Here is a 22,212-nt window from a genome sequence, read left to right as displayed (position 1 = left end):
GCAAATAAAGCTCATGGATCTGTTTTTAACAAAAGAAACAAAATTTAACATAACAGATTCACTTTCACTGTTTGCTCCCCAGCAATAATGATGTGAAGAAAACTGCAAAAGCTTGTTTCACTTCTATCATAGAAAAAGGCAAGTGTCTATCCACAGGCCAAAGTAACAGCCATTCCAATTACAATCATTAACTCCCAAAACTTATTCCATCTGATACAAATAAGCAGAGGCCATTTTGATCCTTGCTTTACTTCCCTTGAGAAAATGAGTCAAAGAATGTGAAACATATTATGGTTGGAACAAAAAAAATTAAGCAAACATGATCATGAATTCATGATCAATACCATCAAATGAAATCTAAAATTGGCTCACAAGGAGGACATAGTAGATGAGAGCTGAAGATGTTTTAAATCAGCTTCCATACTGTGGGAAATTTTCTGTTGACTATGATCGGAGGTGAAAAATTTGGCAGTTTGGGTTGTACGAACTCTTCACAGCAGCCTGCTCAAATTTCTTGATGGCAGCTTTATTTACTTCTAAATGGGTTTGAACAAAATAACGTATCCACCAAGACGAACTCCTCAATTTAGCCTTCAGAAAGAGAACACAAAAAATGTCACTTCTACCATACAAAACATGAATTTTAAAAGGTGAAAACAGACTGAAAAAAAATCAAGATATCAACACCTACTTGAAAGTGAGATTTTTCAAAATTTGATTAGTTGAAGCTTTAAACACAACAAACACACACTACTTGGCTAACTATTAAATTGGGAGTAACTAAAATGAATCACCAGTTCATCAAAGTGGCTACGAGGAAACATTAAAGAATATTTGATTTCAGGGCCCCAGTAACACAAGTAGGAGACTTTTAACAATGTTTTGATAAGATTTTCACACGGGAACTACGCAATAAAGGAAATGGAACAGGTATCTTTTATGCGCTTTTATAAGGCGACCATGCTCTTAGGGTAGCAATGTTGGGATTATTGCCCTGAAAACCAATTATTTTTTTTCAAATACGACATTTATATAAATGTGATCCATGTTAAATTATACATTCACGCATTGTGATGTAGGACTTTAGGAGCAGCCTCAAATAGCTGAAAATTAAAGAGTGCAGTGGATGGAAATTCAAATGAGCAGGGCTGGTGTTTGAGGTTTAATAGTAGAGATGTAGAAAAACTGAGAAAAGAAATGGAATAAGAGCAGCCTATTGGAGTCACACTAACAGGTCTAGGTATCACATCCAGAGAAGGTTTCACACCCTCATTGCAAAGAAATTTCTTAAGATATTTGATTATTCATTCATTCACTAATTCAACCAAGATCCCTTTATATAATTCTGCTCATGCCTCTTAGACTTGCATGGAGGTACTCATGACTTTTGGACTTACCTCATAACTGAGGTAATTAATAAGACTCACAACACTTTAAATTCATAATTCATGACTCAATAGCATTCATAAAAGTAAGGAAAATCCAACTTAATTGCATGATAATGTCCACCAAGCTCATAAATTATGCAACTTTAACAAAATCCCCAATTATTCAAGACTCAAAGTGGACCTCACATCATCTAGCATATGCCAAATTAAGGATTGAACCTTAGAACCATTCTTTCCACGCCTTTTATACACCTTTATAGGCAATTGCCATTGATCTCCATCACATTGACTTTTGATATATTTGCATGAGATGAATTATAACCCTCAAGTTACGTTAAAGGAGACTTAGGCATGTAAATGAGATTTACAAACAACATATATGAGTTCCCAATACATTCTAACCTGGAACTATTTGCTGTCAATAAAAAATTGGGCATTTTATCTATAAGACTGGAACACACTTGACCTCAACCTCTATGAGATACATTGCATGTCTCTACAATCAAGTAGTTGACTCTAAGTCTGTATGTTGGTATGTTTAGAACACACCAAGCCAGAGTGAACTTAAAGTTTTGGTGTTAGTCACTTTGATTTACCAATATGTGCTATCTTCTATCTGACCAATACCACGGTATCTTGGGTAGCTAATATTAGAGTTGTGGGAACTGGGAACACAATCCTTTACTATTTGCTCCACACCCTCCACAAAATTTAATATTCCCTTGAAGCAATTTTACTAAATTTGATGACTAGAACCCGGCCAAGGCTAGGATGGCAAAAAAATTGTTATTATTGAAAGTTTATTTCATAATCTTCTTTACATATGCTAGGATGGCAAAAAGTTTTACATTTTTGTACCTATCTCTGAATATTAGGATAGAATTTTGTTCACTTGATTACTTCTTTGGTATAAAACTGCTTTTTTATCAAATTAATAATCAATTCCAAATTGAAACCATTCAGCCAAGGCGGTTTAATTGGGCTTGGTTATTTGTAAGGCTATTTAACTCCATATTATGTCATCCCTCCACTGACCTATTAAAAATAAATATAAGCAAATATAATACAAGGTGTCTAATGCAGACTTGACCAAGTCAACTTATAAGTTTGCCATTAATCACACCATTTATACACCCTAATTCCCATTACCATTATGATGAAAATGAAAGGTAGAGAATTCAAGTCTCCCCAAGAAGCCCCCCCCCACAAAACAAATATAATATAATACAAGGTCTCTAATGATTCTTACTGACAGAAAGGTGATAATTATAATCTAATTCCCATCATTATACGTATGCTCAAAATACAGATACAAGAAAGGATACAAACTTTAATAACTATAGCAATTATTGATGATATTTTCAACATCCACAACAAAATTTTAACAAGTGACATAATTCAAGCATGTAAATAATGTAATAAAGATCGTATAAGAAACAGCCACTTACCGGCCGCCCAAATTTGGATACATCTGCACCTTTAGCTCTGTGATGACCTGGATAGCCTAAAATTTTGATTAAGAAAAAGTCACTAAAATGTCACGAAATCAACAAAAAAGTATATATATAAAAAGCATAAAAATCTTAGCACCGGAATATTATAACTTGCATCTCGGTCTATAAAATAGATGCAAATTTTAAAGCCCCATTGAAGTCGTGTGCGCATTTAGTATATTTAGCTATTGAACGGGGAGAAAAAAGAGTAGGAGATTGTAGAAGTTCAAGTGAGTTTTTGAAGCTAATGAAAAAATACTTTCAAGGGCGAAAGGATGAGGTTTCTCTTTTCAGTATATGTAAAGGATTACATGTCGAAAAAAGCATACAAAAAGAAAAAATAAAAATAAAAGTTCAAAGCGGCTATATATTGACAAATAAAATTGGCAATTCAGCTGAAAACCAAAAAAGTTAGTAGAAGAGGTATTCCAAAGGTTTCTTGATATAGCGCATCTGCATTTGAGATAATATGCCAAAAATGCTTCCAGATTATATAAGGGAGTTATGGTAATATATAATTCATCAATTTGGCTGAATAGTAGAAGAGGTATTCCTAAAGTTTCTTGATACAGGGCATCTGCATTTGAGATGTTATGCCAAAAATGCTTCCAGATTATATAAAGGAGTCATGGTAATAAATAAGTCATCTAGACCTTCTTAGACGGAGATACACGAATAGTGAAACACTTTGAAAACAGATTATGTTAAGCCTTTAAAAAGTTCAGTTGAGAGACATGATATGTTAGTTGAGAAAGTGACTCAAAAGATAATATTATATAGAGAGAAATTCAAGTCAGAAAAGCTGGAGATTATCAGTAAATTCCTGAATTCATTATGAGAGGAGATATTATTACATATGACGATCAATTTCCATTGAGTAAATAGTAAATATCTGAAACTGGATTTACATGCTTTGGTATTTAGAAATAAATTAGCAAGAGAAGATCAGCATATCATCCCAAGACATTCTCCGTGTTAGAATATATGGAGAATTATATATTCTATTGCATTAATAAAGAATACATGAAGGTCTTATATATAGGAGAAGATTGGGGGGTAGGTGAGTGATGATCAAGTCATCTATAAATGGTAATATGGTAAGTATAATCATACATGGTAATGTGTAGTGTGCAAGAAACCTAGGTGATACGTAAAGGGTAAACATGTAATCTAAAAGCCCACCTCAAACTCAAGGTGAGTATGAACCCAACTTGAGATTGAAGGCCTGACAAAAATTTGGTAGAGATGGGTTTTCAACCATGATGCAGATGGAGGCACAATTAACAGCTGACGTGGCAAGTGATGTAGCACTACTGGCACCGCTGCTGGTTGTGTCTAACGTGGTAGCGGTCGTGGTAGGTGACGTGGCACTACTGCTAATATCATATTTATTCTCTCACAATATTTCTAACATGGTATCAAAGTCTATCGACGATTAATGGTAGTCTTCTAAGTGTATCATTGTCACCATCAGGGATGGCACCATTAGCCCATCCCCGGCGGCGATCAATCTTAAAACTCAAACTCACGCTTCCGCACTCACCACCAATTTCATTCACGTAATCAACGCGTCGGATTAACTCCGTTACCATGCACCACTACGCGCCTCAAATGGTAATCCCACTCTTCCATGTGCTTTCACACACAATAGCGATAATCCCGCGCCTTAACGTGTCGCTCCGTCCCCGCACCACTATGCGCCTCAAGTGGTAATCCCATTCTTCCATGCGTAAGAGTGGTAATCCCGCGCCTCAACGTGTCAAATCAACTCGGTCACTGCGCCACCATGCGCCATCAATGGTCATCATGCGCTCACACGCGCCTCAACGTGTCAGATCTTTACAACTCCGTCACCACGCCGCCACATGCCATCAGTTGTCATCATGGGCTTTTTAAAGTGCCATCACCGTGGTGAATCTTCACAAATTCATCGCCCATGCACGTCCGCTCCTTAATGTGCCTCAAATGGTCTTCACGCTCCACCACTGCTTTTATGATCTCGTCTCCAAACTCAAGCTGGTTTCATACTCACCTTGAGTTTAAGGGGGGCTGTTAGATTATAAAAGTACTATAATATCCCTTACCTACTATCTAGGGTTTACATAACTACACCTACCCAATTACCATATATACCTCCACCTACCTAGTTACCATGTATAAATGACTTGATCATCACTCACCTACCCCCAAATCTTCTCCTACATATAGGATCTTTATTTATTCTTTATTAATGAAATAAAATATAATATTTTTCCATTACTTTATTTCCAACACTCTGAAAGCATATGATTGCCAGTTGATTGCACAAGAAATATCCAGAGACAACAAAATGGACGAAGGAGATTGACTACAACAGAACAAACAAAAGATCTTTAAAAGTTCAATCATGATGCATATTACAAACTTATACGACAAAGTTCTTTTTCACCTGTGAAAATAACAAGACCATCGGCCGATACTCGTACCAACTCAGGAAGGGTCTTGTTAAGGTATTTGGAAGTTAAGTAATCCAATGCATCTGAGATAATCAAAAGAGAAAATGATTTTGGCCTGTATGGAAGAGGAAACTTGATATCAGCCACACGCACAATGCCCTTGTGCACAAGACTCTTGCAGCTACTATCAGCATCCTCTATATCATAAGGTTCCACTCCCCAGGCCTCTATATCCTCCTCTTTTAAAAGCTCAGAAACCACTGAGCAAGTGTCGGGGCCAACATGCAAGACTTTATGCATGTTGTTACCATATGCTTTCTTCAAAATTGGAATTGCCCGCTGAACCTCTGTTGTGCAAGAAAAGTCACCTGCATAGTGGAACGATTTTATAATTTTCAAAGCAAGGTAACTTGCACCATATCAGCAACTTAATCAATCAACTAATCTGACAAGAGTAAGATACATAGAAAAGACTATATTAACAACAGCAAGAATCCAAATTACTCAACTTATATGATGTACTGATGTTTTACCATTTCATAAACCAGTTAACAATGATCATATTTCTGGTGATTCACCAAAGGTAGTTCGGAGTAATAAACTTAATCTACCAGATATACTAATACATTAACACCATTTATTAATGCTGAATTATTTATGTTAAATTTTGAACACTGGCACAAGAAATCTGACTTTCAAAATATATATATATATACATATATTCAACCATATTCTGTTAGCATAAATATTGAGAATTCTCCATAGATTTTGGAAAGAAAACAATTTTAGACTAGAGTAGTGCAAAGCAGGTGAGACAGTCTCCTTCCATAACTTAGAAACCAAACATTCTACTCTAGCAACAAAAGAAGAAGTTTATAATTACTTTTTAGTACTAGCCACCGTAAAAATAGCACCCATAACAACACGCATTCAAGTAAATGCCATGCCAGCACTACTCACTGAGTCACAATGGCTTTGGAGTAAGAATTACGTTTAGACAATAAGCTAGTGCTCAGAAAACAATGCCATATAGCAACACAACAACGCCCTGTCAGAACAAAGCATCCCTTACTGGCCATCAAGATTTCCTTCAACACTTGAGGAAATAAAGAGAAAAAAGGATTTCCCACAACACTTTGCATTTTTGGAAAATTATAGATTTCTTTGGCACGCTTCTTAGACCAAAAACAGATTGCATGCAGCCTATAGAATCTACAATTTTGTTCTTTAAGAATTAGTTTCGTATTGCTCAGGATAAAAAGGATTAGAAAATCATAGCCATGCCATCCGAATGAAGAAAGAAGCAACTACAATCTCCTTGAGAAGAAATGTTGAGTTAATATCTTGTCCATAAAAAAGGTCAACTTCTGTGGAAGTCCTGCACAATTTAGTCTTCTAAAATGAAGGTGGGACTGAGGACAGATATAATTAGCTAGTAAGAGCAAGAGAGAAATTAGTATATATATGCTCTTGGGACAAATTAACAAAATATGCATCTACATGGTCCTATGGTACTCCACATGCACAGATGATACGAGATCAGATATCATAGTCCAGCTTTCTAAAGATTCATCATATGCTTTCTCAGAATTTTCCCACATGCAAGATGTAGTATAAAGAAGTAAACATAAAAACAAACCAGGACTAAACCTTGTATGTTCAACTACAACAAGAGGCCTGCAAAAATATGCAGCCGGTAATATATTTAATGAAACCAGTTCAATCAGTTATAGTATATGAAACCTTCAAGAAACAGAAATCCAAATATAATAGCTTTATTTTGTTGAATTATAATAAAAACAAAAGGCAAAAATTTTATAATACACAGTAAGGGATCAAACATAATCACCTTCAAACCTTCTAACAGCCACTTTACTACCACCAAATCCACCTATCAAACAAAAACTTTTTCTTTGGTCAGTGTATGGCAGAAGTAAATATCAAATCTATCAAGTAGGAGCAACAATTAGACATATATATTATCAGCATATACAACATGAAAGTAAACTATTGAATTCTAGGAAATCATGAACATCAAAAGCGTCTGGACATGCTCTTGGATATTGAAAGAGTATGAAAAGTTATTCTTAGTAATTGACTAAATATCAAATTGTGGATTTTAAAAAAAAAAAAATTGCTAACTTTGTATATACCAACAAGATGGGACATATTGCATATGTTCAATTTGACTCTGACCTTGTTTGATTTTTTCTCATATCAAGATCCAACAATGTGGACAGATTTACATGTCATACTCTCTAAAGAAGGAATCCACAATCATGAATAAGCCATCCAGCAAGTTAAATGATATGCATGACCCAAACCTAGCTCTAATATGTCAAAGTAAACTATGTACAATTAGATCTAAAGGGGAAGTGAATAGATCTTTTGCACACTTTGATAATTTTTACTCGGTTTCAATTCTAACAATCAACTGAAATTTTATTATCAATCACTAAGCATGTATTAATAGGTTTTTACTGCAGAAATATAAAGTAAAACATCAACACGCATGAACATCGATTTTTAAGTGGAAATCCCCAATGAAGAAAAACCATAGGAACTATTTTAGGAATATCAAAACCACAATGAGAGGAAGATTTAACTAGCTTAATAGTTCCCAAATCCTAGAACCCCTAAGTACCTCTTGACGCAGACGAATCCACCAATCTCAAAATGTGTCTCTAGGCACACAATCCCCTCCATCAATAGATCCGCTTCTAACGCAATCCGTTTCTCCAATATGTTATTTGATCTCCAATGACAAGTTGTCCAATTCTTTGATGTGTAGGTGTTGTGGTTGACATTACTCAATGAAGCTTCTTGCTTCATGACTCAATCACAGAATATTACAGGGTATTCTGTGAAGAACCTCACAATTATATTATTGTGCATCTTATGTTTCTCATGTTTAGAGAACCCTGAGACACTTTTTTATATTGTGGAATTGATTGAAAATTAATTAGGAATGTTTTAGATAAATTTTGGAAAGTTTATAAAGTATTTTCGGACTTGGAGATGCGCATTTTACTGACTTTGGGTGTCCGTTGATCGATCGATGTATCTATCAAAACCTTCAAGGTTTTCCTAGATCGATTGAGCTTTGGTTGAGCTATTTAGATGTAACTTCAATCGATCGAGATTCGGGTTTGATCAATCGTGATTTCAGCTGAACTACCTGACTTCAAACACTTTGTTAAGGGATCAAACGGACTCCAAATTCAGCATATGACATATTATTGGAAAGACCATCAGCTGAGCACAGTTTTTGAATATATAAAGACCATCACGAAATCCCAAGAATTTAGTTTTAATGATGTTCCAAAGACACGGAGGTATATTTTTACAATTTGGAATCCTTACCAAAGTCAAGTTTCATATTGGTTTTCAACTTAAACTCAAAATCTAGTTTTTCTATCCAATATTAAGGTTTTCAAATTCATTTTTAAAGCAACAATATTCAACTTCAAGTTTATAATTATATTAAAATTAAATAATAATTATTTTTAATTTAACTCCAAATTAATTGAAGTTGTCTAATTCATTCACTCCAAATCCTATGGTCTCCGAGGCCACTTACCTTCTTTATATTGCGTTATTGATGAAGGTTTAAGCAAACCCAATCGATCCTTTGACTCAATCTTCAATCTACATTGACAGCTTCAATGTCAATGCAAACCTTCCATTGAAGTGACATGACATATAAACCATGACACAATTTTTGCTCACGCATCACACGGGGAAAAAAATTGAAATATAATTTACCTATATAGACAAACAACACCAAATTAGTCTATAATGATTTGGTTAATATTAAATAAACAATTCTCCTCATCATCATAAAAAATATGTCAGTAGAAATAAGCATTAGTATCCTTTTCACTGTTTCAAAATTCTTTATATACTAAAATCAACCTTATGGGATATTTTAATATGAGAGAATTATTTTGCTAAACTGGTTCTCTAAAGCTTAACCTAATGCCTTGTGTAAGAATTGAGCAATACATCTCAAATCAGCAAAATGCTTATGTACATAATTAAAGAGGCTAGAAATACTTTATTGCAATTTTTCGACATAAAGAAAACCAATTTGATGTGTGGGTTATTTATGATTTATTATTGTACGCAGAGGAAAACTATATTATCTAGGTGATTCATTGTTATAGCTAGAACATAGCTAGAACACTTGACAATAATATGAAGCAGGTTGCAACAGTAGATATATACAAAGTAGTGTAATAGGACTTCGGTCCAATCTAACATAATTTACTTGATATTCTTATGAAGGAAGGGAAAAAAAAAAAAAAAAAACACTTGACAATAATATGAAGCAGGTTGCAACAGTAGATATATACAAAGTAGTGTAATAGGACTTCGGTCCAATCTAACATAATTTACTTGATATTCTTATGAAGGAAGGGAAAAAAAAAAAAAAAAAACCTTTATGTTGAAATTAGAATGTAACAAACTTTCACTTGATTAACATTTCAGAGCCAGAAATGGAATACCAACTAATAAAATTGTAAAAATTGTGCAGCATTTACATTGAAATGCATGTCAGTAAAGTGAATACAAACCTGGGCCGCTATAAGAATAGCCTATAAGAAGCAGAGCTCCCTGATATGTTCTCATCATCAAAAAAAAAAAATACAACAATTAGGATTGGACCGGACCACTGAGGCATAACCCATATTATTATAATTATTATTCTTTCCTCAAACAAGAAATTCTGTTTAAAGTAAGCCCTAGACATAAAGTAAAGGTTCAGCAAATTTTACAAATAACTCGTTGAATAAGTGTTGTTATACATGAACTGGATGCTAAAAAACCACGATGACAGAACATAGAGTGTACCACTATGACAAGTCCAGTAGTTAAATATGGAGACGAGCGTGATCTTGATTGCAATGAGGATGACAATGGAACAAGTCCGCCATCTGCAGACCGTCTAGATGGGTTAACTTGCCTCCTCCACATTGCTTCCGATTTTACTGATAATGACGCTACAAGCTACAATGGTCAGAGTAACCAGTGAACCATCGAACACCCGACCCAAATTAATAAATAATCAGTAGTAATGCAGAAATAATCAAATAAAACAAGAAATGATAGCACATTGTTCAGAAGAATAACCAACTAACAGCACTTTTGACGGAACAAGTTCTAGAAGTACTTTTCCTTATATATAAGGGAAAAATTTCAGATGAATCTTTTTTTTCTTTTTTCTTTTTTTCTAATTCCTAATTCAAGCCGCTGATTCTATTCCCCCAAACATAGTTTATTTCATATTTCTTTTTTAGATTAAAATAAATAAATTAATTAAATAAATAAACACCCAATACTTAATTTCTTCTTAGAACCCAAAACTTAGTTCTCAATTCTTTTGTGGTTCTCTACAGCAAGAATAACAAATAATACACAATAATATGAGCTAAGCTTTTGACACTTGCGAATAATAGCAATCAAAATTCACAATATAGTTCTGTTAATTTTGCAAACTATGCTATGATTTTGAATAATTTCAACGAGCGAATTAACAAAATTGCACACAATCTTCACTCAAATCTTTAGATCATAAGGGTGAACCTATACATCAATTGTAAGAAATATAAAGAATTTTCTTCAGAGAATTGAATTACCTGATGATGGTGATCAATGAATAAACCTCATATACAGGGGAAAAGAAGAAAAAAAATTGAGGCAGAATCTAGATCTGTATCTTAAAATTCAATGTCCCTACTCACTGTAGACGAATTTATATACATGTGTGTGTGCGCGAGTGTCCGTGTGTGTAATTTGTAGATATATAGATATGCTTGGAATTACATTTGATGTGTATATCTGTTAATTCCAACGGAATGAAAGGGCAAGTGCTTTGATATGCTTTCCCGGAAAGTTGGGCCCATCCTCCAGTTATTTTATTTTTAACATGGTAGATTCAGAATATTTGTAATTATTCTCCGATCAGTTCACACGTGTCGAAGGCCCAAAATGGGATTGACCCAATATTATTACTGTATACACTAAAACTTTTTTCTATTTAAAAATATAATTAATTATTTAATATAAATAATAAAATTAATAAATATAAATAATAAAATACTGGTATGTTTCTTGAAACTATTGTTGTGTCTCTAAATTCTATATATATAACGTATTATGTGTACATATTGAATGAGTTGTTGAACAAATCCCTTTAAGTACGAATTTACGACTTGTTTTTAAGATTTTCAACCACCATACCATTCTTAAAATTTTAATACGGAGTAATATAAAATTTATTACTGATTCCATTAATTGTTTCTTGTGCACCCTTCTAAAAGCCCTTCATTGGCATTAGGATTACACTGACAAAACCAACAACTAAAAGGCACCAGTTGGAGTTAAAGGCACCTTACATGAAAAAACAGTTGGATTTAAAGGCACCTTACCTGAAAAAACAGTTGGTCTTGAAGGCACTGAGTGAACAACTAATTAATTGTGACAATTATTTTTTCCAGCTAGGGTTTTTTTACAAAGTAAGACCTAGTTATATATATCTGCTTTTTTTTTTCTTTTGCTTTATTTTATTTATTGTTGTGTGACTGTTCACTTGTAATTTTACATAAAACCAGCATAAGTTGAGGAAAATATATGACTCCTTGCAAGTCTGTATACAAAATCTGAGAATGGACTAACTAGTAACCAATCAATGAAATAAGCATCAAGAATACATTGAAGGAATACAATTACATATTACTTTGATTTGAAAGAATGAAATTAGTACACTGAAACAAAAACCTAAAAAGAAAAAATGTGTTACAATTTCTCTTCTCTTTGGAGAAGCTATTGTTGTCCTCCACACTAACTTTTGAATAAGAGATAGCAGTTACTGCAAACACTAGCCAATCTTGACAGTCCATGCGTGTTTAATTCGCTTTTCACAACCCTTAATAAACAGGAGGAGCTCTGTAATAAGCAGGAACAGTTGCAGGGAAGAACATTTGCCTTACTCCTTCTGACCTGATAATAGGGAAGATGATTCCTGATGCACTCTGCAACAACAGATGGCTCACAATTTCAGAATAGACTGAAAAATGGCATCTCTCTCTCATTTTAATTTGAACATATTCAAGCAAAATTGTGTGCAATAGTAAAAAGTAAGAGTGAGAATAGATACGCACCGAAATCAATCTGGCTCCGATCCACATGCGTTTAGGAGAGGGAAATGGCAACAACAACCGACCAACACCGAATATTGCCACCGCAAAGAAATGGACAACCAAGCTCAATGGGCGGGGGTTTAAACCTGACAGTAAAGACACTGGCCCTGTTGAGCAAACACCTCCTAGGCTTAAATAATCGAAGCATGCCTCGCGCATTTCCTTCCTTGCTTGATCAGGTGAAGCACAAAACACCTTGTACAGGGCACCTGCCAAAGTATTTATTGTGGAAGCCACAGGCTGCAAAGAAAAATATTGGGAAACAATGAGTCATACAGTCTAAGATGAAAATTTCTATACGCAACGAAGAATGCTCAGTTTTTTTTCCTAGTTGAGTCTGGATCAACAAAATGTACCAATCCATCAGTATCCACTAACGTCATGCTTATCATACTTGAAAACTATTTAAGTGACAGAAAATGAGACTAGATCCACTATAAATGAAAGATATGCCTATGAACACAACTTACCTTGCGCAAGGTGTAAAAAGATTCAAGATATTTGCAAAGAGTAGGTGCATCGTTCAGGTCACGCAGAGGCTTAAGGAGATCACGTAGCACAACGATATCAGACAGTGCAACAGTCATTCCTCCACCAGTTAGCGGGTGGCGCATGTTGAATGCGTCTCCCATCAATAGGGCCCCGGGAGTAGGATGAGGATCAGCTGGCATGCTTCTGTTTGGCATTGTCCTTATGTTTCCTTTATCAATTGCAGCAATGAAGGCATCATACAGCTGAGGAGGAATCTGAAACAGGTGTAGCATCTTAGTCCCATGTGCTAATAGAACAAGGAAGATAATAGCAAACACTTTTATGTAATTCAATAAATGAACACGGAATTTAGTAAACATGCATTATGTTTATACCTGGGAAGCAACAAAAGTCTTCAAATACTTGGCCATTTCACCATTTGAAATAGAAGGCACCTTTTGACCGGGCACATCAACCAAACAGCGTATCTCCGTACTGCTGATCTTGTAAAATAAGATGGGGGATGGATCGGCCAAAATAACATGCCCATGGTTGACATATGGAAGATTGCAGTTCTCTAACAATAAACCAACAAAACAAGAGGGCACGTCTACCTGCAGAAGATAACATGACACTGAGTTACAAAATGAAAAGTGCAGCCAAAAGAAAGAAAACGAATCATTTGCAAACTATGTGATTCATAAACTTGATGAGTGTACTCATTAATCCGATCAAATTGCAGGGGAATTTGACCGTTTTGGCCAACTCACAGAAAGATCTATAAATTAGAAATCATCCTCACCTTAGGTGTGCAAAGGGAACGGCGCAAGTTCGAAAAACAGCCATCACATACAATGGTCAGAGGTGCATAAGCTCTCACTTCATCACCATTTTTAGTCTTGTATTGCACACCTTTAATGGTCCCTTCTTCTTCAAGCAGAGATGTGACTGTTCCTTGCTCGAGTTGCACACTTAAAGAAATCGAAATAAGGTGCATCAATGAGTACAAAGACAAATACTTAAAGAAAAAAAAAAAAAAAAAAAAAAAAAAAAAAAAATTGATGGCATGCATGGTCATCTGACATTTTAAGATGCCTTAAATTATTTACATAAAGGAAAGCTATCAAGATCAAATATATACTTTGGTAGGGTTGCAGCTTTCTCCCGCATTTTTTGAATGAATCGACCATTGTGAAAACTCCTTCCTGAAACATCAGAGTGAAATTTTTCCAATGGATAAGAGAGCCGAGTATTCTTTCCGTCCTTGAAAAGAGCATAACCAAACACCCGCTGGGCATCAATGTTCTCCACACAATCTGCAGCCAAAACATCAGAATCGTCATTCAACAAGCACAATAACATATTCATACAGCATCAAATTATCAAACAAGAATAATTGCATTACTAGTTCATAACTTCATACAAAATGTTTCATATAGTTTTGCTAAATTTCTTATAAACTCTGTAAGTCCTACCTTCAAGTCCTAACTCAATCAATTTGAGGTAGCCGCCAGGTTGCAGCAATTCTCCAACAATTCGGTCAGGCTCTGTCAAATCTCTTTCAATCACGCACACCCGACGCCCATCCTGAATATCAAGCAGATAACATAAGAAAGAATAATCAGTTCATATATTCTTGAATTCATCTTGACAATATTCTAGTGGCACTATACAATCAAAAAACAAACAGGAAAATATTAATTACTTATGAGACATAGAACTAACAATTAATTAATTGAGAATATAGTGCATAGGAATATACATATATAGTGAATAACAAACTAATAATCCCACGAAAATAAATAAATGATTTTCTGCAATACATATGTAAAAAAATTTAACAAAAAAAAAAAAAGCTTCAGAAAATGATTAAAGCGTTGAATTAAGCACATAAAAATTTGAGTCCACGAGCATTTAATTCCTACAATCTTAGCATTCGAATACATGTTATTTCTCTTCTGTACACAGATATATGTATACAAAGCGAAATCTCAATTCTTTTGTAGTCATTGAACCTTACTGATAATTAAAATTAACACTTCCCATTGTATAAATTGCTCTAAATGTTGCATTATTTAGGTAAAGTACTGATTTCATCCACTAAATGTAGTAATCTGACTACAGATTGAAAATATATGTATGTGTGTGTGTGTGAATATAGATGCATATATAGATGCAGATATAGCATATAGGTACATACAAATACATGAATATAAATATAATTTGGAGTTCATTTCGTGTCCAAATCAACGAAAGATAAGAGACAATACCTTGCCGAGAGTGTGAGCGAGAGCCGCACCAGCAACGCCGGCGCCGACGATGATGACATCGACGGCGCCGGTCTTGGATCTGCATTCTCCGTTAATGGCGGTGGTGGTGGTGGTAGTGGTGCTCTGGCTGACCTCCACTGACCCTCTCTTCCCATTTCTCCTCGCAAACAAGTTGTACAACACCACGACCCCAAGAAATGCAGCGAAGATCGAACCTAACACGTACTGATCCACCATTTTCGAAATGCAAATCGAACTACGAGATCGAGATTAAGACGACGCCAGAGGCCGACGAGAACGAACACTCGCTCTAAAATCACTCACTTTCTCCCTCTAGAATCACACAGTTTCTCTCTCCTCGCTGGAATTGCCTTCTTTGAATGAATTAGTTAGAACGAGTGACTGGGAGAAGTTTTAGGACTGGTACAGCTTTTATAGTCTTACACGTTGCTCCGACCTGTGGTGATTGTGTGTGATTAAGCATGTGCTATGACACGGTATTCAATAGTAGATATATATATACACACATACAGTGTTTGTATCTAATAGTTTACTATAATTTTATATGATTAATTAACTAAAGATATGGACATTTTATTAGTAAATAATAGGGTTTGTGTAGATTCTGAGATTGTGCAAGAAGTGCATTAGACGTCTATTTTGTTTTTAAAAAATACAATTGTTTGGAAGTGTGTGCAAGGAAAATACAAACAAAGAATTTGACATGTTTTCAAGAATTGAGAATTATGATACTGTGGTCTGAATTTTGTTTCCACCCAAATTTTATTGCAAGTCAATTAAATGTAAAAAAAATAAAATAAAATAACCTGTGGATTATTGTTTCGTGATCTAGTCTTTAACGTAAGTAACTAGTATATAAGGGTGTTACTTGCTGGTTTTTTTTTGGGGAGGGGGGGAGGGTTGTAATTCTTATAGGTTTACAAAAGTCCCTCATTTTTAATTTTTAGGCGAATAAGAACTTTTTGTCAATAAATTGTTTAAATGACTAAAATGTCTTTTTGTATTTGAAAAAAAATAAAGTAAAAAACAAAAAAAAATAGAAGTACCAAACCAAAAATGACATCGTAAGAGAAATGGTGTTTATACTGTAAAATGGGGTAAGGACATATTTGGAAGACAAAAATGGTACTTTAGGAATTTATAATAGGGTTGTTTTTTTACACTTTACCTTTAAAAAAATTACAAGAAGTCGAACAAAGAGTTAAACAAATATAGGAGTTGGGGGCCTTGAAAATGTATAATCTATATATATATATATATATATAGTGAGAGCTTTTCGTTGATTTTTACCTTGGACATAAATTATAGTCTTTGTATACGGTGTAATTCATGATTTATAGGTTTCTTTGTGCTGGTTAAAAAGAAAAAAAAATAAAAATTAAGTTATTGAAATCAAAAATTTAGGTCCACTCTAACGTGCAATTTACTTGTTATAAAGGAGAATTGTCTAACATCGAATCTGAATGAAAAATGCAATGAGTATAAATAAGTTAAATGTTAGTAGCATATAATAGCTTAAACAAAACAGATATAGAATTTGGGGCCTTGAATTTTGTAATATCTGTTTTATATATATATATATATATATAGTGAAAGCTTTTAGTTCATTTTTACCATGGACATAAATTCTGGTCTTTGTATACGATGTAATTCATGATTTATAGGTTTCTTTTGTGGTGGTTAAAAAGAAAAAGAATTAAGTTATTAAAATCAAAAGTTTAGGTACACTTTAACGTGGAAATCTACTTGTTATAAGGGCAATTTGTCTAATATCGAACCCGAATAAAAAGTGAAATGAGTTAAATATTGAAATAAGTATGAATAAATGTTAGTTGCATATAATAGGTTAAGTTTTTGTGTCCGAAACACCCACCAATTACACAACAATATATATTATTATGTAACTGAAAAAACATATTCTATATTTTTTAAGAGTTGAAATAAAACCGTGGGAATCAAATCAAGGGGCTTAGGTAGATCTGGTGTCCTGGTCAAATTAGTGCCACCCTGTCACTAAAAAATATCATGCTTAACTGTTTTTTTATTTTTTAAACTATTAATACGATTATAAAGTGATTAAGAAAAGTCAACCACACGTTTTTAAAAAAAAATTGAGTGAGCCAAATATAAACACATACATTGCCATGACTGCATTGATTGATCCACATAAAATCCATAATTTTGGTCACCCAAGAAAGATTATATGCATGAAATTAATGTCCTTACTCGACTAGTAAATATCTTACGCACAACGACTTGATGGACGGTCGAGATGAGACTTTAAAGATGCCAATAAAGGGTTCATCAACACTCAATATATATATATATATATATATATATATATATATGAAGGTATATAATAAATGAATTAATGACCAAGTACGAGATTGTATTGTGATGATTCAACAGCACATACATAGTCAAAATATGCGTTATTACATAGTTGTGATTTATGTATGATTTGGTCAAAATTTGTGTTCTTTAATTTATTTCATCTCAGCGGAGTTGGTCAATGACGAGTTGATCAAAGCACCCGCCAATATGGAAGTTTTGGCCTAGCGCCACCTAACTCTGCTTTTATTTATGTTCAGACGGCTCTTGCTGCACTGACTTAGAAGTTGTATATATTATTTCACACTATTTTTTTATTTTTACTTTTTTTATTGGAATAATGAAATAAAAAATTTTGTTCTTAATATATGATTTAAAATTTCTATCATATAAATATATTTTAGTCTTGGAATACATGAAACCACTCCTAATAATCATCCACGTTTTTTTTTAAGGAAAAAAAAGAAAAAGAAAAAAAGATGAGGGTTGATTTTAAAGATGTAAAATTAATAATGCATGTGTAAAGTTCGAGGCAAATGTAATAATGGATTAATAGAATAAAAATAGGGAAAAAATCACAAAACCCCCCATACTACCATTTTTGTCCAAAAAGCTCCCACTAAAATTAAACACCTCCCTGAACTAACAAAACTCATCAAGTTACCTCCAAATCGGTGTAAAATGACAAAATTGCCCTTATATGTTAATTGTTAAATTTAAAACTTATAATATTATTACAAAATTACACAACTGCCCCTCTTTTCTTCTTCACCTCTGTCCAATTTCAGCAGAAACCCAACAACATTACAAAGCAAAAAGTGATCTTTGTGCTTAATCGCCGATATTTCCTATCTGGGTTCTTAACAAATTGACAAAAAAATATTTATAATCTGTGAGATTTCGATCGCATAATTGTCAATCTGAGTTGCAAATCATTGGGTATTTTGAGGAAAAATCATTGAGTTTGATATTCTGATTTGTGTTTGGTTTCTTCTATTTGGTTCATGTTTCGGTAGATTTGTGGTGAAGAAGAATAGCTTGAAAGTGACTACACCTGATCACTTGAAAGATGTTTATGAATGTGACAACCACTCTCTCGCAGACCAAACATCAGTTCAGTGACTGTGATACCCCTCGGATCCGAGACACGGGTTGATCAGGCCCAGGCCCAAACCCGAGGGATGTCAAACAATTAATATGTAACCGAACACGGAATACAAGATAAAATAAGAATTAAAAATAATAAGCTGAAAGAATCTAGAAATAAAATCCTTTAAAAATAAATACTTAAACCTATTAATCCAAGACTCCATAAGTTTACAACTCGGGAATCCATCCATTGGACCCCTTATTAAAAATCTCCAAAAGATACTGAAAAATTATAAAAATAAAATCCAAAACTAACATAGAGAAGATTCCTACATAATCGGAGGAATGAATAGCTGTATCTGCTTGCACGTCCAAACTCTAACCCTAGAACTGACGAGCACCTGAAAAATAAAGAAGTGGGTCAGGCCCACATGCAAGTCCTGATCTACTACAATCCAAACAGTAATCCGATACGCAGATACATCCTAGGAAGACTCAACAATAACTAGAGTAATCCATATAAGTATATAGTACACATTATAGGACGCTCGCTAGTCCAGTAGGTTTATCTCAGCCTGAATAGAAGGCAACATGCAAATACGCACCCTAAGGTGGGCATGAGTACCTAGACCTACCAAGGAACAACACCTATGTCCAGTTATCCATCCTAGGCGATATACGCGCCCTAACCATGGTCATGAGACTCAAGCTCATACCACTGCACCATATAATGTATATATAAAGTCCGTACTCCTCCTAATACAGTATACCATCCATCTGTGTAGTGGTCTGATATATGTATAACAAATCCATCCTGAAATCCTAGTAGGTCATTCAATTCACAACTGATATGACACATGTAGATGATGGACTTAACCTTTATGATTAATCCATACCTTGATCCAAATTAGGTAGGACTTAATGTTGGAATTAGTCCATACCTAGTATGTCACCGTCCCATACCGGTACATACCATCCTCCAGTTAACAGAGTTGATAAAACAGTACTAGATAGTCATCAACCCAACTCCCAAATTATGCACAAACCAAATTAGTCCATAATTATAAAACTTAGGCATTCAGTCCAGGCCTAGAAATTATATTCCAACCATTAAATTTGTTATTTATAAACATAGCATTTACATCATTCAACAAGTCCACTAATTGATAAAATTAACTGATCTGTTATATCAATTTACTTCCAACCAAACATAGATAATTTCAAGAATTTTACTATGCTTATAAAACTGTCTAAACATAATTAAAACAGTAATAAATAAAAAAAATCCCAATTCCAGTCCGTTAAATGACAAAACAAAAACATGCAATTTATTTCTCTAAACAGTGCCATAACTGGTGCAATTTATATCCAGTTTAAATCATCAGTTAATTCCATCCATATCTACGTCTAATTATACTACTATATGCTTAAACCATAATACAAAATATAACTAGCCGTTTAAGATTATACAGAGAAATCAAAATTTCAAAATAATAAACAAAAGAAAATTAATTCTTCAATCGTCCTCCTACGGTTCTCTGTTTAAACTAAAGTTAATTCCATCCTCTGTTTGCCTTCTCCGCTTCCGGCAAAGCTTCAATCCTCTGTCCCCACTTTGTTAAAGATATTTAAGGTACAATTTAAGTCCTAACAATCCTAGAAACTTCTCCTATTCTAGTATGAATTAATTGACAAAAACGTAAACCATAATCGAAACAGTTTATGCTTCCTCTGTTTGCCATCTCCGCTTCCGGCAAAGTTCAACCCTCTGCTCCAGAATTATTTTAAAGTTCTTAGGGTTCAATTAAGTCCCAACCATCCTAAAGACTCCTCAAATATCAATAAGTATTGCTTGACAAAAATTTAAAACCGAACAAAACAGTTTATGCAAGGAACACAATTTTAGTTCACCTAAGCATACGAACAGTTTAAAGTCTGTTACCATGCATCAAAATTCCGTTTTAAAGTTTAATTAACTTCCTGAAGACTATATAGAATGCACAAAACACAAGTTTACAGAAAGGAGATAGAATGAAACTTGCCTTTAGGTTTCGATTTGAAACCTTTTAACGCCGTCTCAAGTTTCAGAATTCTCCAAGATCGTTCCTTCCTCTGATCACTGTTTCATCCCTCTGTTACTTCTTAATTCCATCCCAAAGTAACCCCTTTTTTTTTTTTCCTCTAGCCTTACAGGTGATCTCTCACAACCCTCTCTGATTCCCTCTGCAGCTTCTCTCTGTTTTTCCTCTCAAGATACTATGTCGTGAATAGGGTTTTCAACCTAGCAGACCGTACTATCTTATATATATATAGGTTCCTGCTAAACCCTAATCCTAATTCCACGACTCATTAAAAGTCGGCTAACTAATCTTCAAAACCCTAAACCTACACTATATACACTGCCATCTTTTAACCTACTTTTAATTAACTAAACTACATAAGTCACTTACAACACATAGACAATTTCAAGTCAAATAAATAATTAAATAAAAACACAATTAGACAATATTAATTTAAATAAACACAAGTAATCAATTAAGAAAACAAAATAACTAAGTCACATAATTAAATCAAAATGCAATAAAAATCAAAATTAAATTCCCATTTTATCCTTTTGAAAATTAGGGGTATTACAATGGTGCTTAAACTTCATCACAAAGCAATGTACTATAGTTGCATCAGCTAAATTAGCATGAGTAATCTAGAATTAATAAAAGTCCACTCCATTTCCAGCATGAACCAAAACTCAAGTTAGAGCTCTTGATTCACCAATGTTGTACAGTAGGGTCAATACAAAATCTGGGTCCATTTATTTTCTCATCCCTTATTTTTAAACTGAAATTGATGTCGTGAACCCTATTTGCTCTTACAAATGCTTCGAGGATAGCTTGATTCGTTGTGAAGTAAATGAATTTGAGGTATCGACAAGTCTCGTAGAAGTGTATCTAAAGTAATTGGTCAGTAAACAACGACCAAATGTCTCTATTATGATTACCAGCGAGGTCGCTGGTAGCGACCACTGAGGTCGTCACTGGCGACGACCTCCTATTGTCGTGAAGGTAACATGTTGCTTGGCGGTCATTGAATCATTTGATTACTCGCCCGTTATTTTTTATTTTATTATTCTTGTACAACGTGGACTTTCCTAGGGCAGTAGCTACCGCTTTGATGAATTTGTCACCGGTGATCTGTTATAAAAACCAACTCTCTCTCTCTCTATCCCAGCCGGAGACAATTACCTCATTGATTCACTACCTAGCCGATGACGCCGCACTTTGGGCAGTGACAACTTAGGGGTAGTTTTGTAATTTGGGACAACTTGATGGGTTTTGTTAGTTCAGGGGGGAGTTTAATTTTAGTAGGGGCTTTTTGGACGAAAATGATAGTACAGGGGGGTTTTGTGAGTTTCCCCCGTAAAAATATGATATGGATCATTTTATTCTGATAAGAAAAGGTGTCGAGTGGAAGAAGATATTTCTCAGACGATGCATTAGATATTTGAAAGATTTTTT

The 22,212-nt window shown here is 34.2% G+C and overlaps 2 protein-coding genes across 2 annotated transcripts; both read right to left on the bottom strand.

Annotated features, from left to right (window-relative positions):
* Window positions 1-93: 93 nt before the first annotated feature.
* On the bottom strand, window positions 94-11,155 carry LOC132274050 (probable pectin methylesterase CGR3). Its single transcript, XM_059775199.1, has 7 exons — window positions 10,956-11,155; window positions 10,171-10,326; window positions 9,894-9,933; window positions 7,166-7,207; window positions 5,310-5,684; window positions 2,837-2,892; window positions 94-591 (listed from the first exon to the last, which is right to left on the bottom strand). The coding sequence occupies exons 2-7, from the start codon at window positions 10,291-10,293 to the stop codon at window positions 445-447; spliced, it is 783 nt and encodes a 260-aa protein (XP_059631182.1). The 5' UTR covers window positions 10,294-10,326; window positions 10,956-11,155; the 3' UTR covers window positions 94-444.
* An 842-nt stretch (window positions 11,156-11,997) lies between these two features.
* LOC132274049 (squalene monooxygenase SE1-like) lies at window positions 11,998-15,682 on the bottom strand. The gene is made up of 8 exons (XM_059775198.1): window positions 15,260-15,682; window positions 14,465-14,576; window positions 14,131-14,305; window positions 13,792-13,960; window positions 13,385-13,603; window positions 12,989-13,264; window positions 12,480-12,758; window positions 11,998-12,350 (listed from the first exon to the last, which is right to left on the bottom strand). The coding sequence occupies exons 1-8, from the start codon at window positions 15,494-15,496 to the stop codon at window positions 12,246-12,248; spliced, it is 1,572 nt and encodes a 523-aa protein (XP_059631181.1). The 5' UTR covers window positions 15,497-15,682; the 3' UTR covers window positions 11,998-12,245.
* Between the last annotated feature and the right edge of the window lie 6,530 nt (window positions 15,683-22,212).

This window comes from Cornus florida, unplaced genomic scaffold (assembly GCF_030987335.1).
Source record: "Cornus florida cultivar Cherokee Brave unplaced genomic scaffold, ASM3098733v1 CherokeeBrave_3.0.0_Hap2_Chr09, whole genome shotgun sequence".
Lineage (NCBI taxonomy): Eukaryota > Viridiplantae > Streptophyta > Magnoliopsida > Cornales > Cornaceae > Cornus > Cornus florida.
This window is presented reverse-complemented; position numbering and strand designations above follow the sequence as displayed.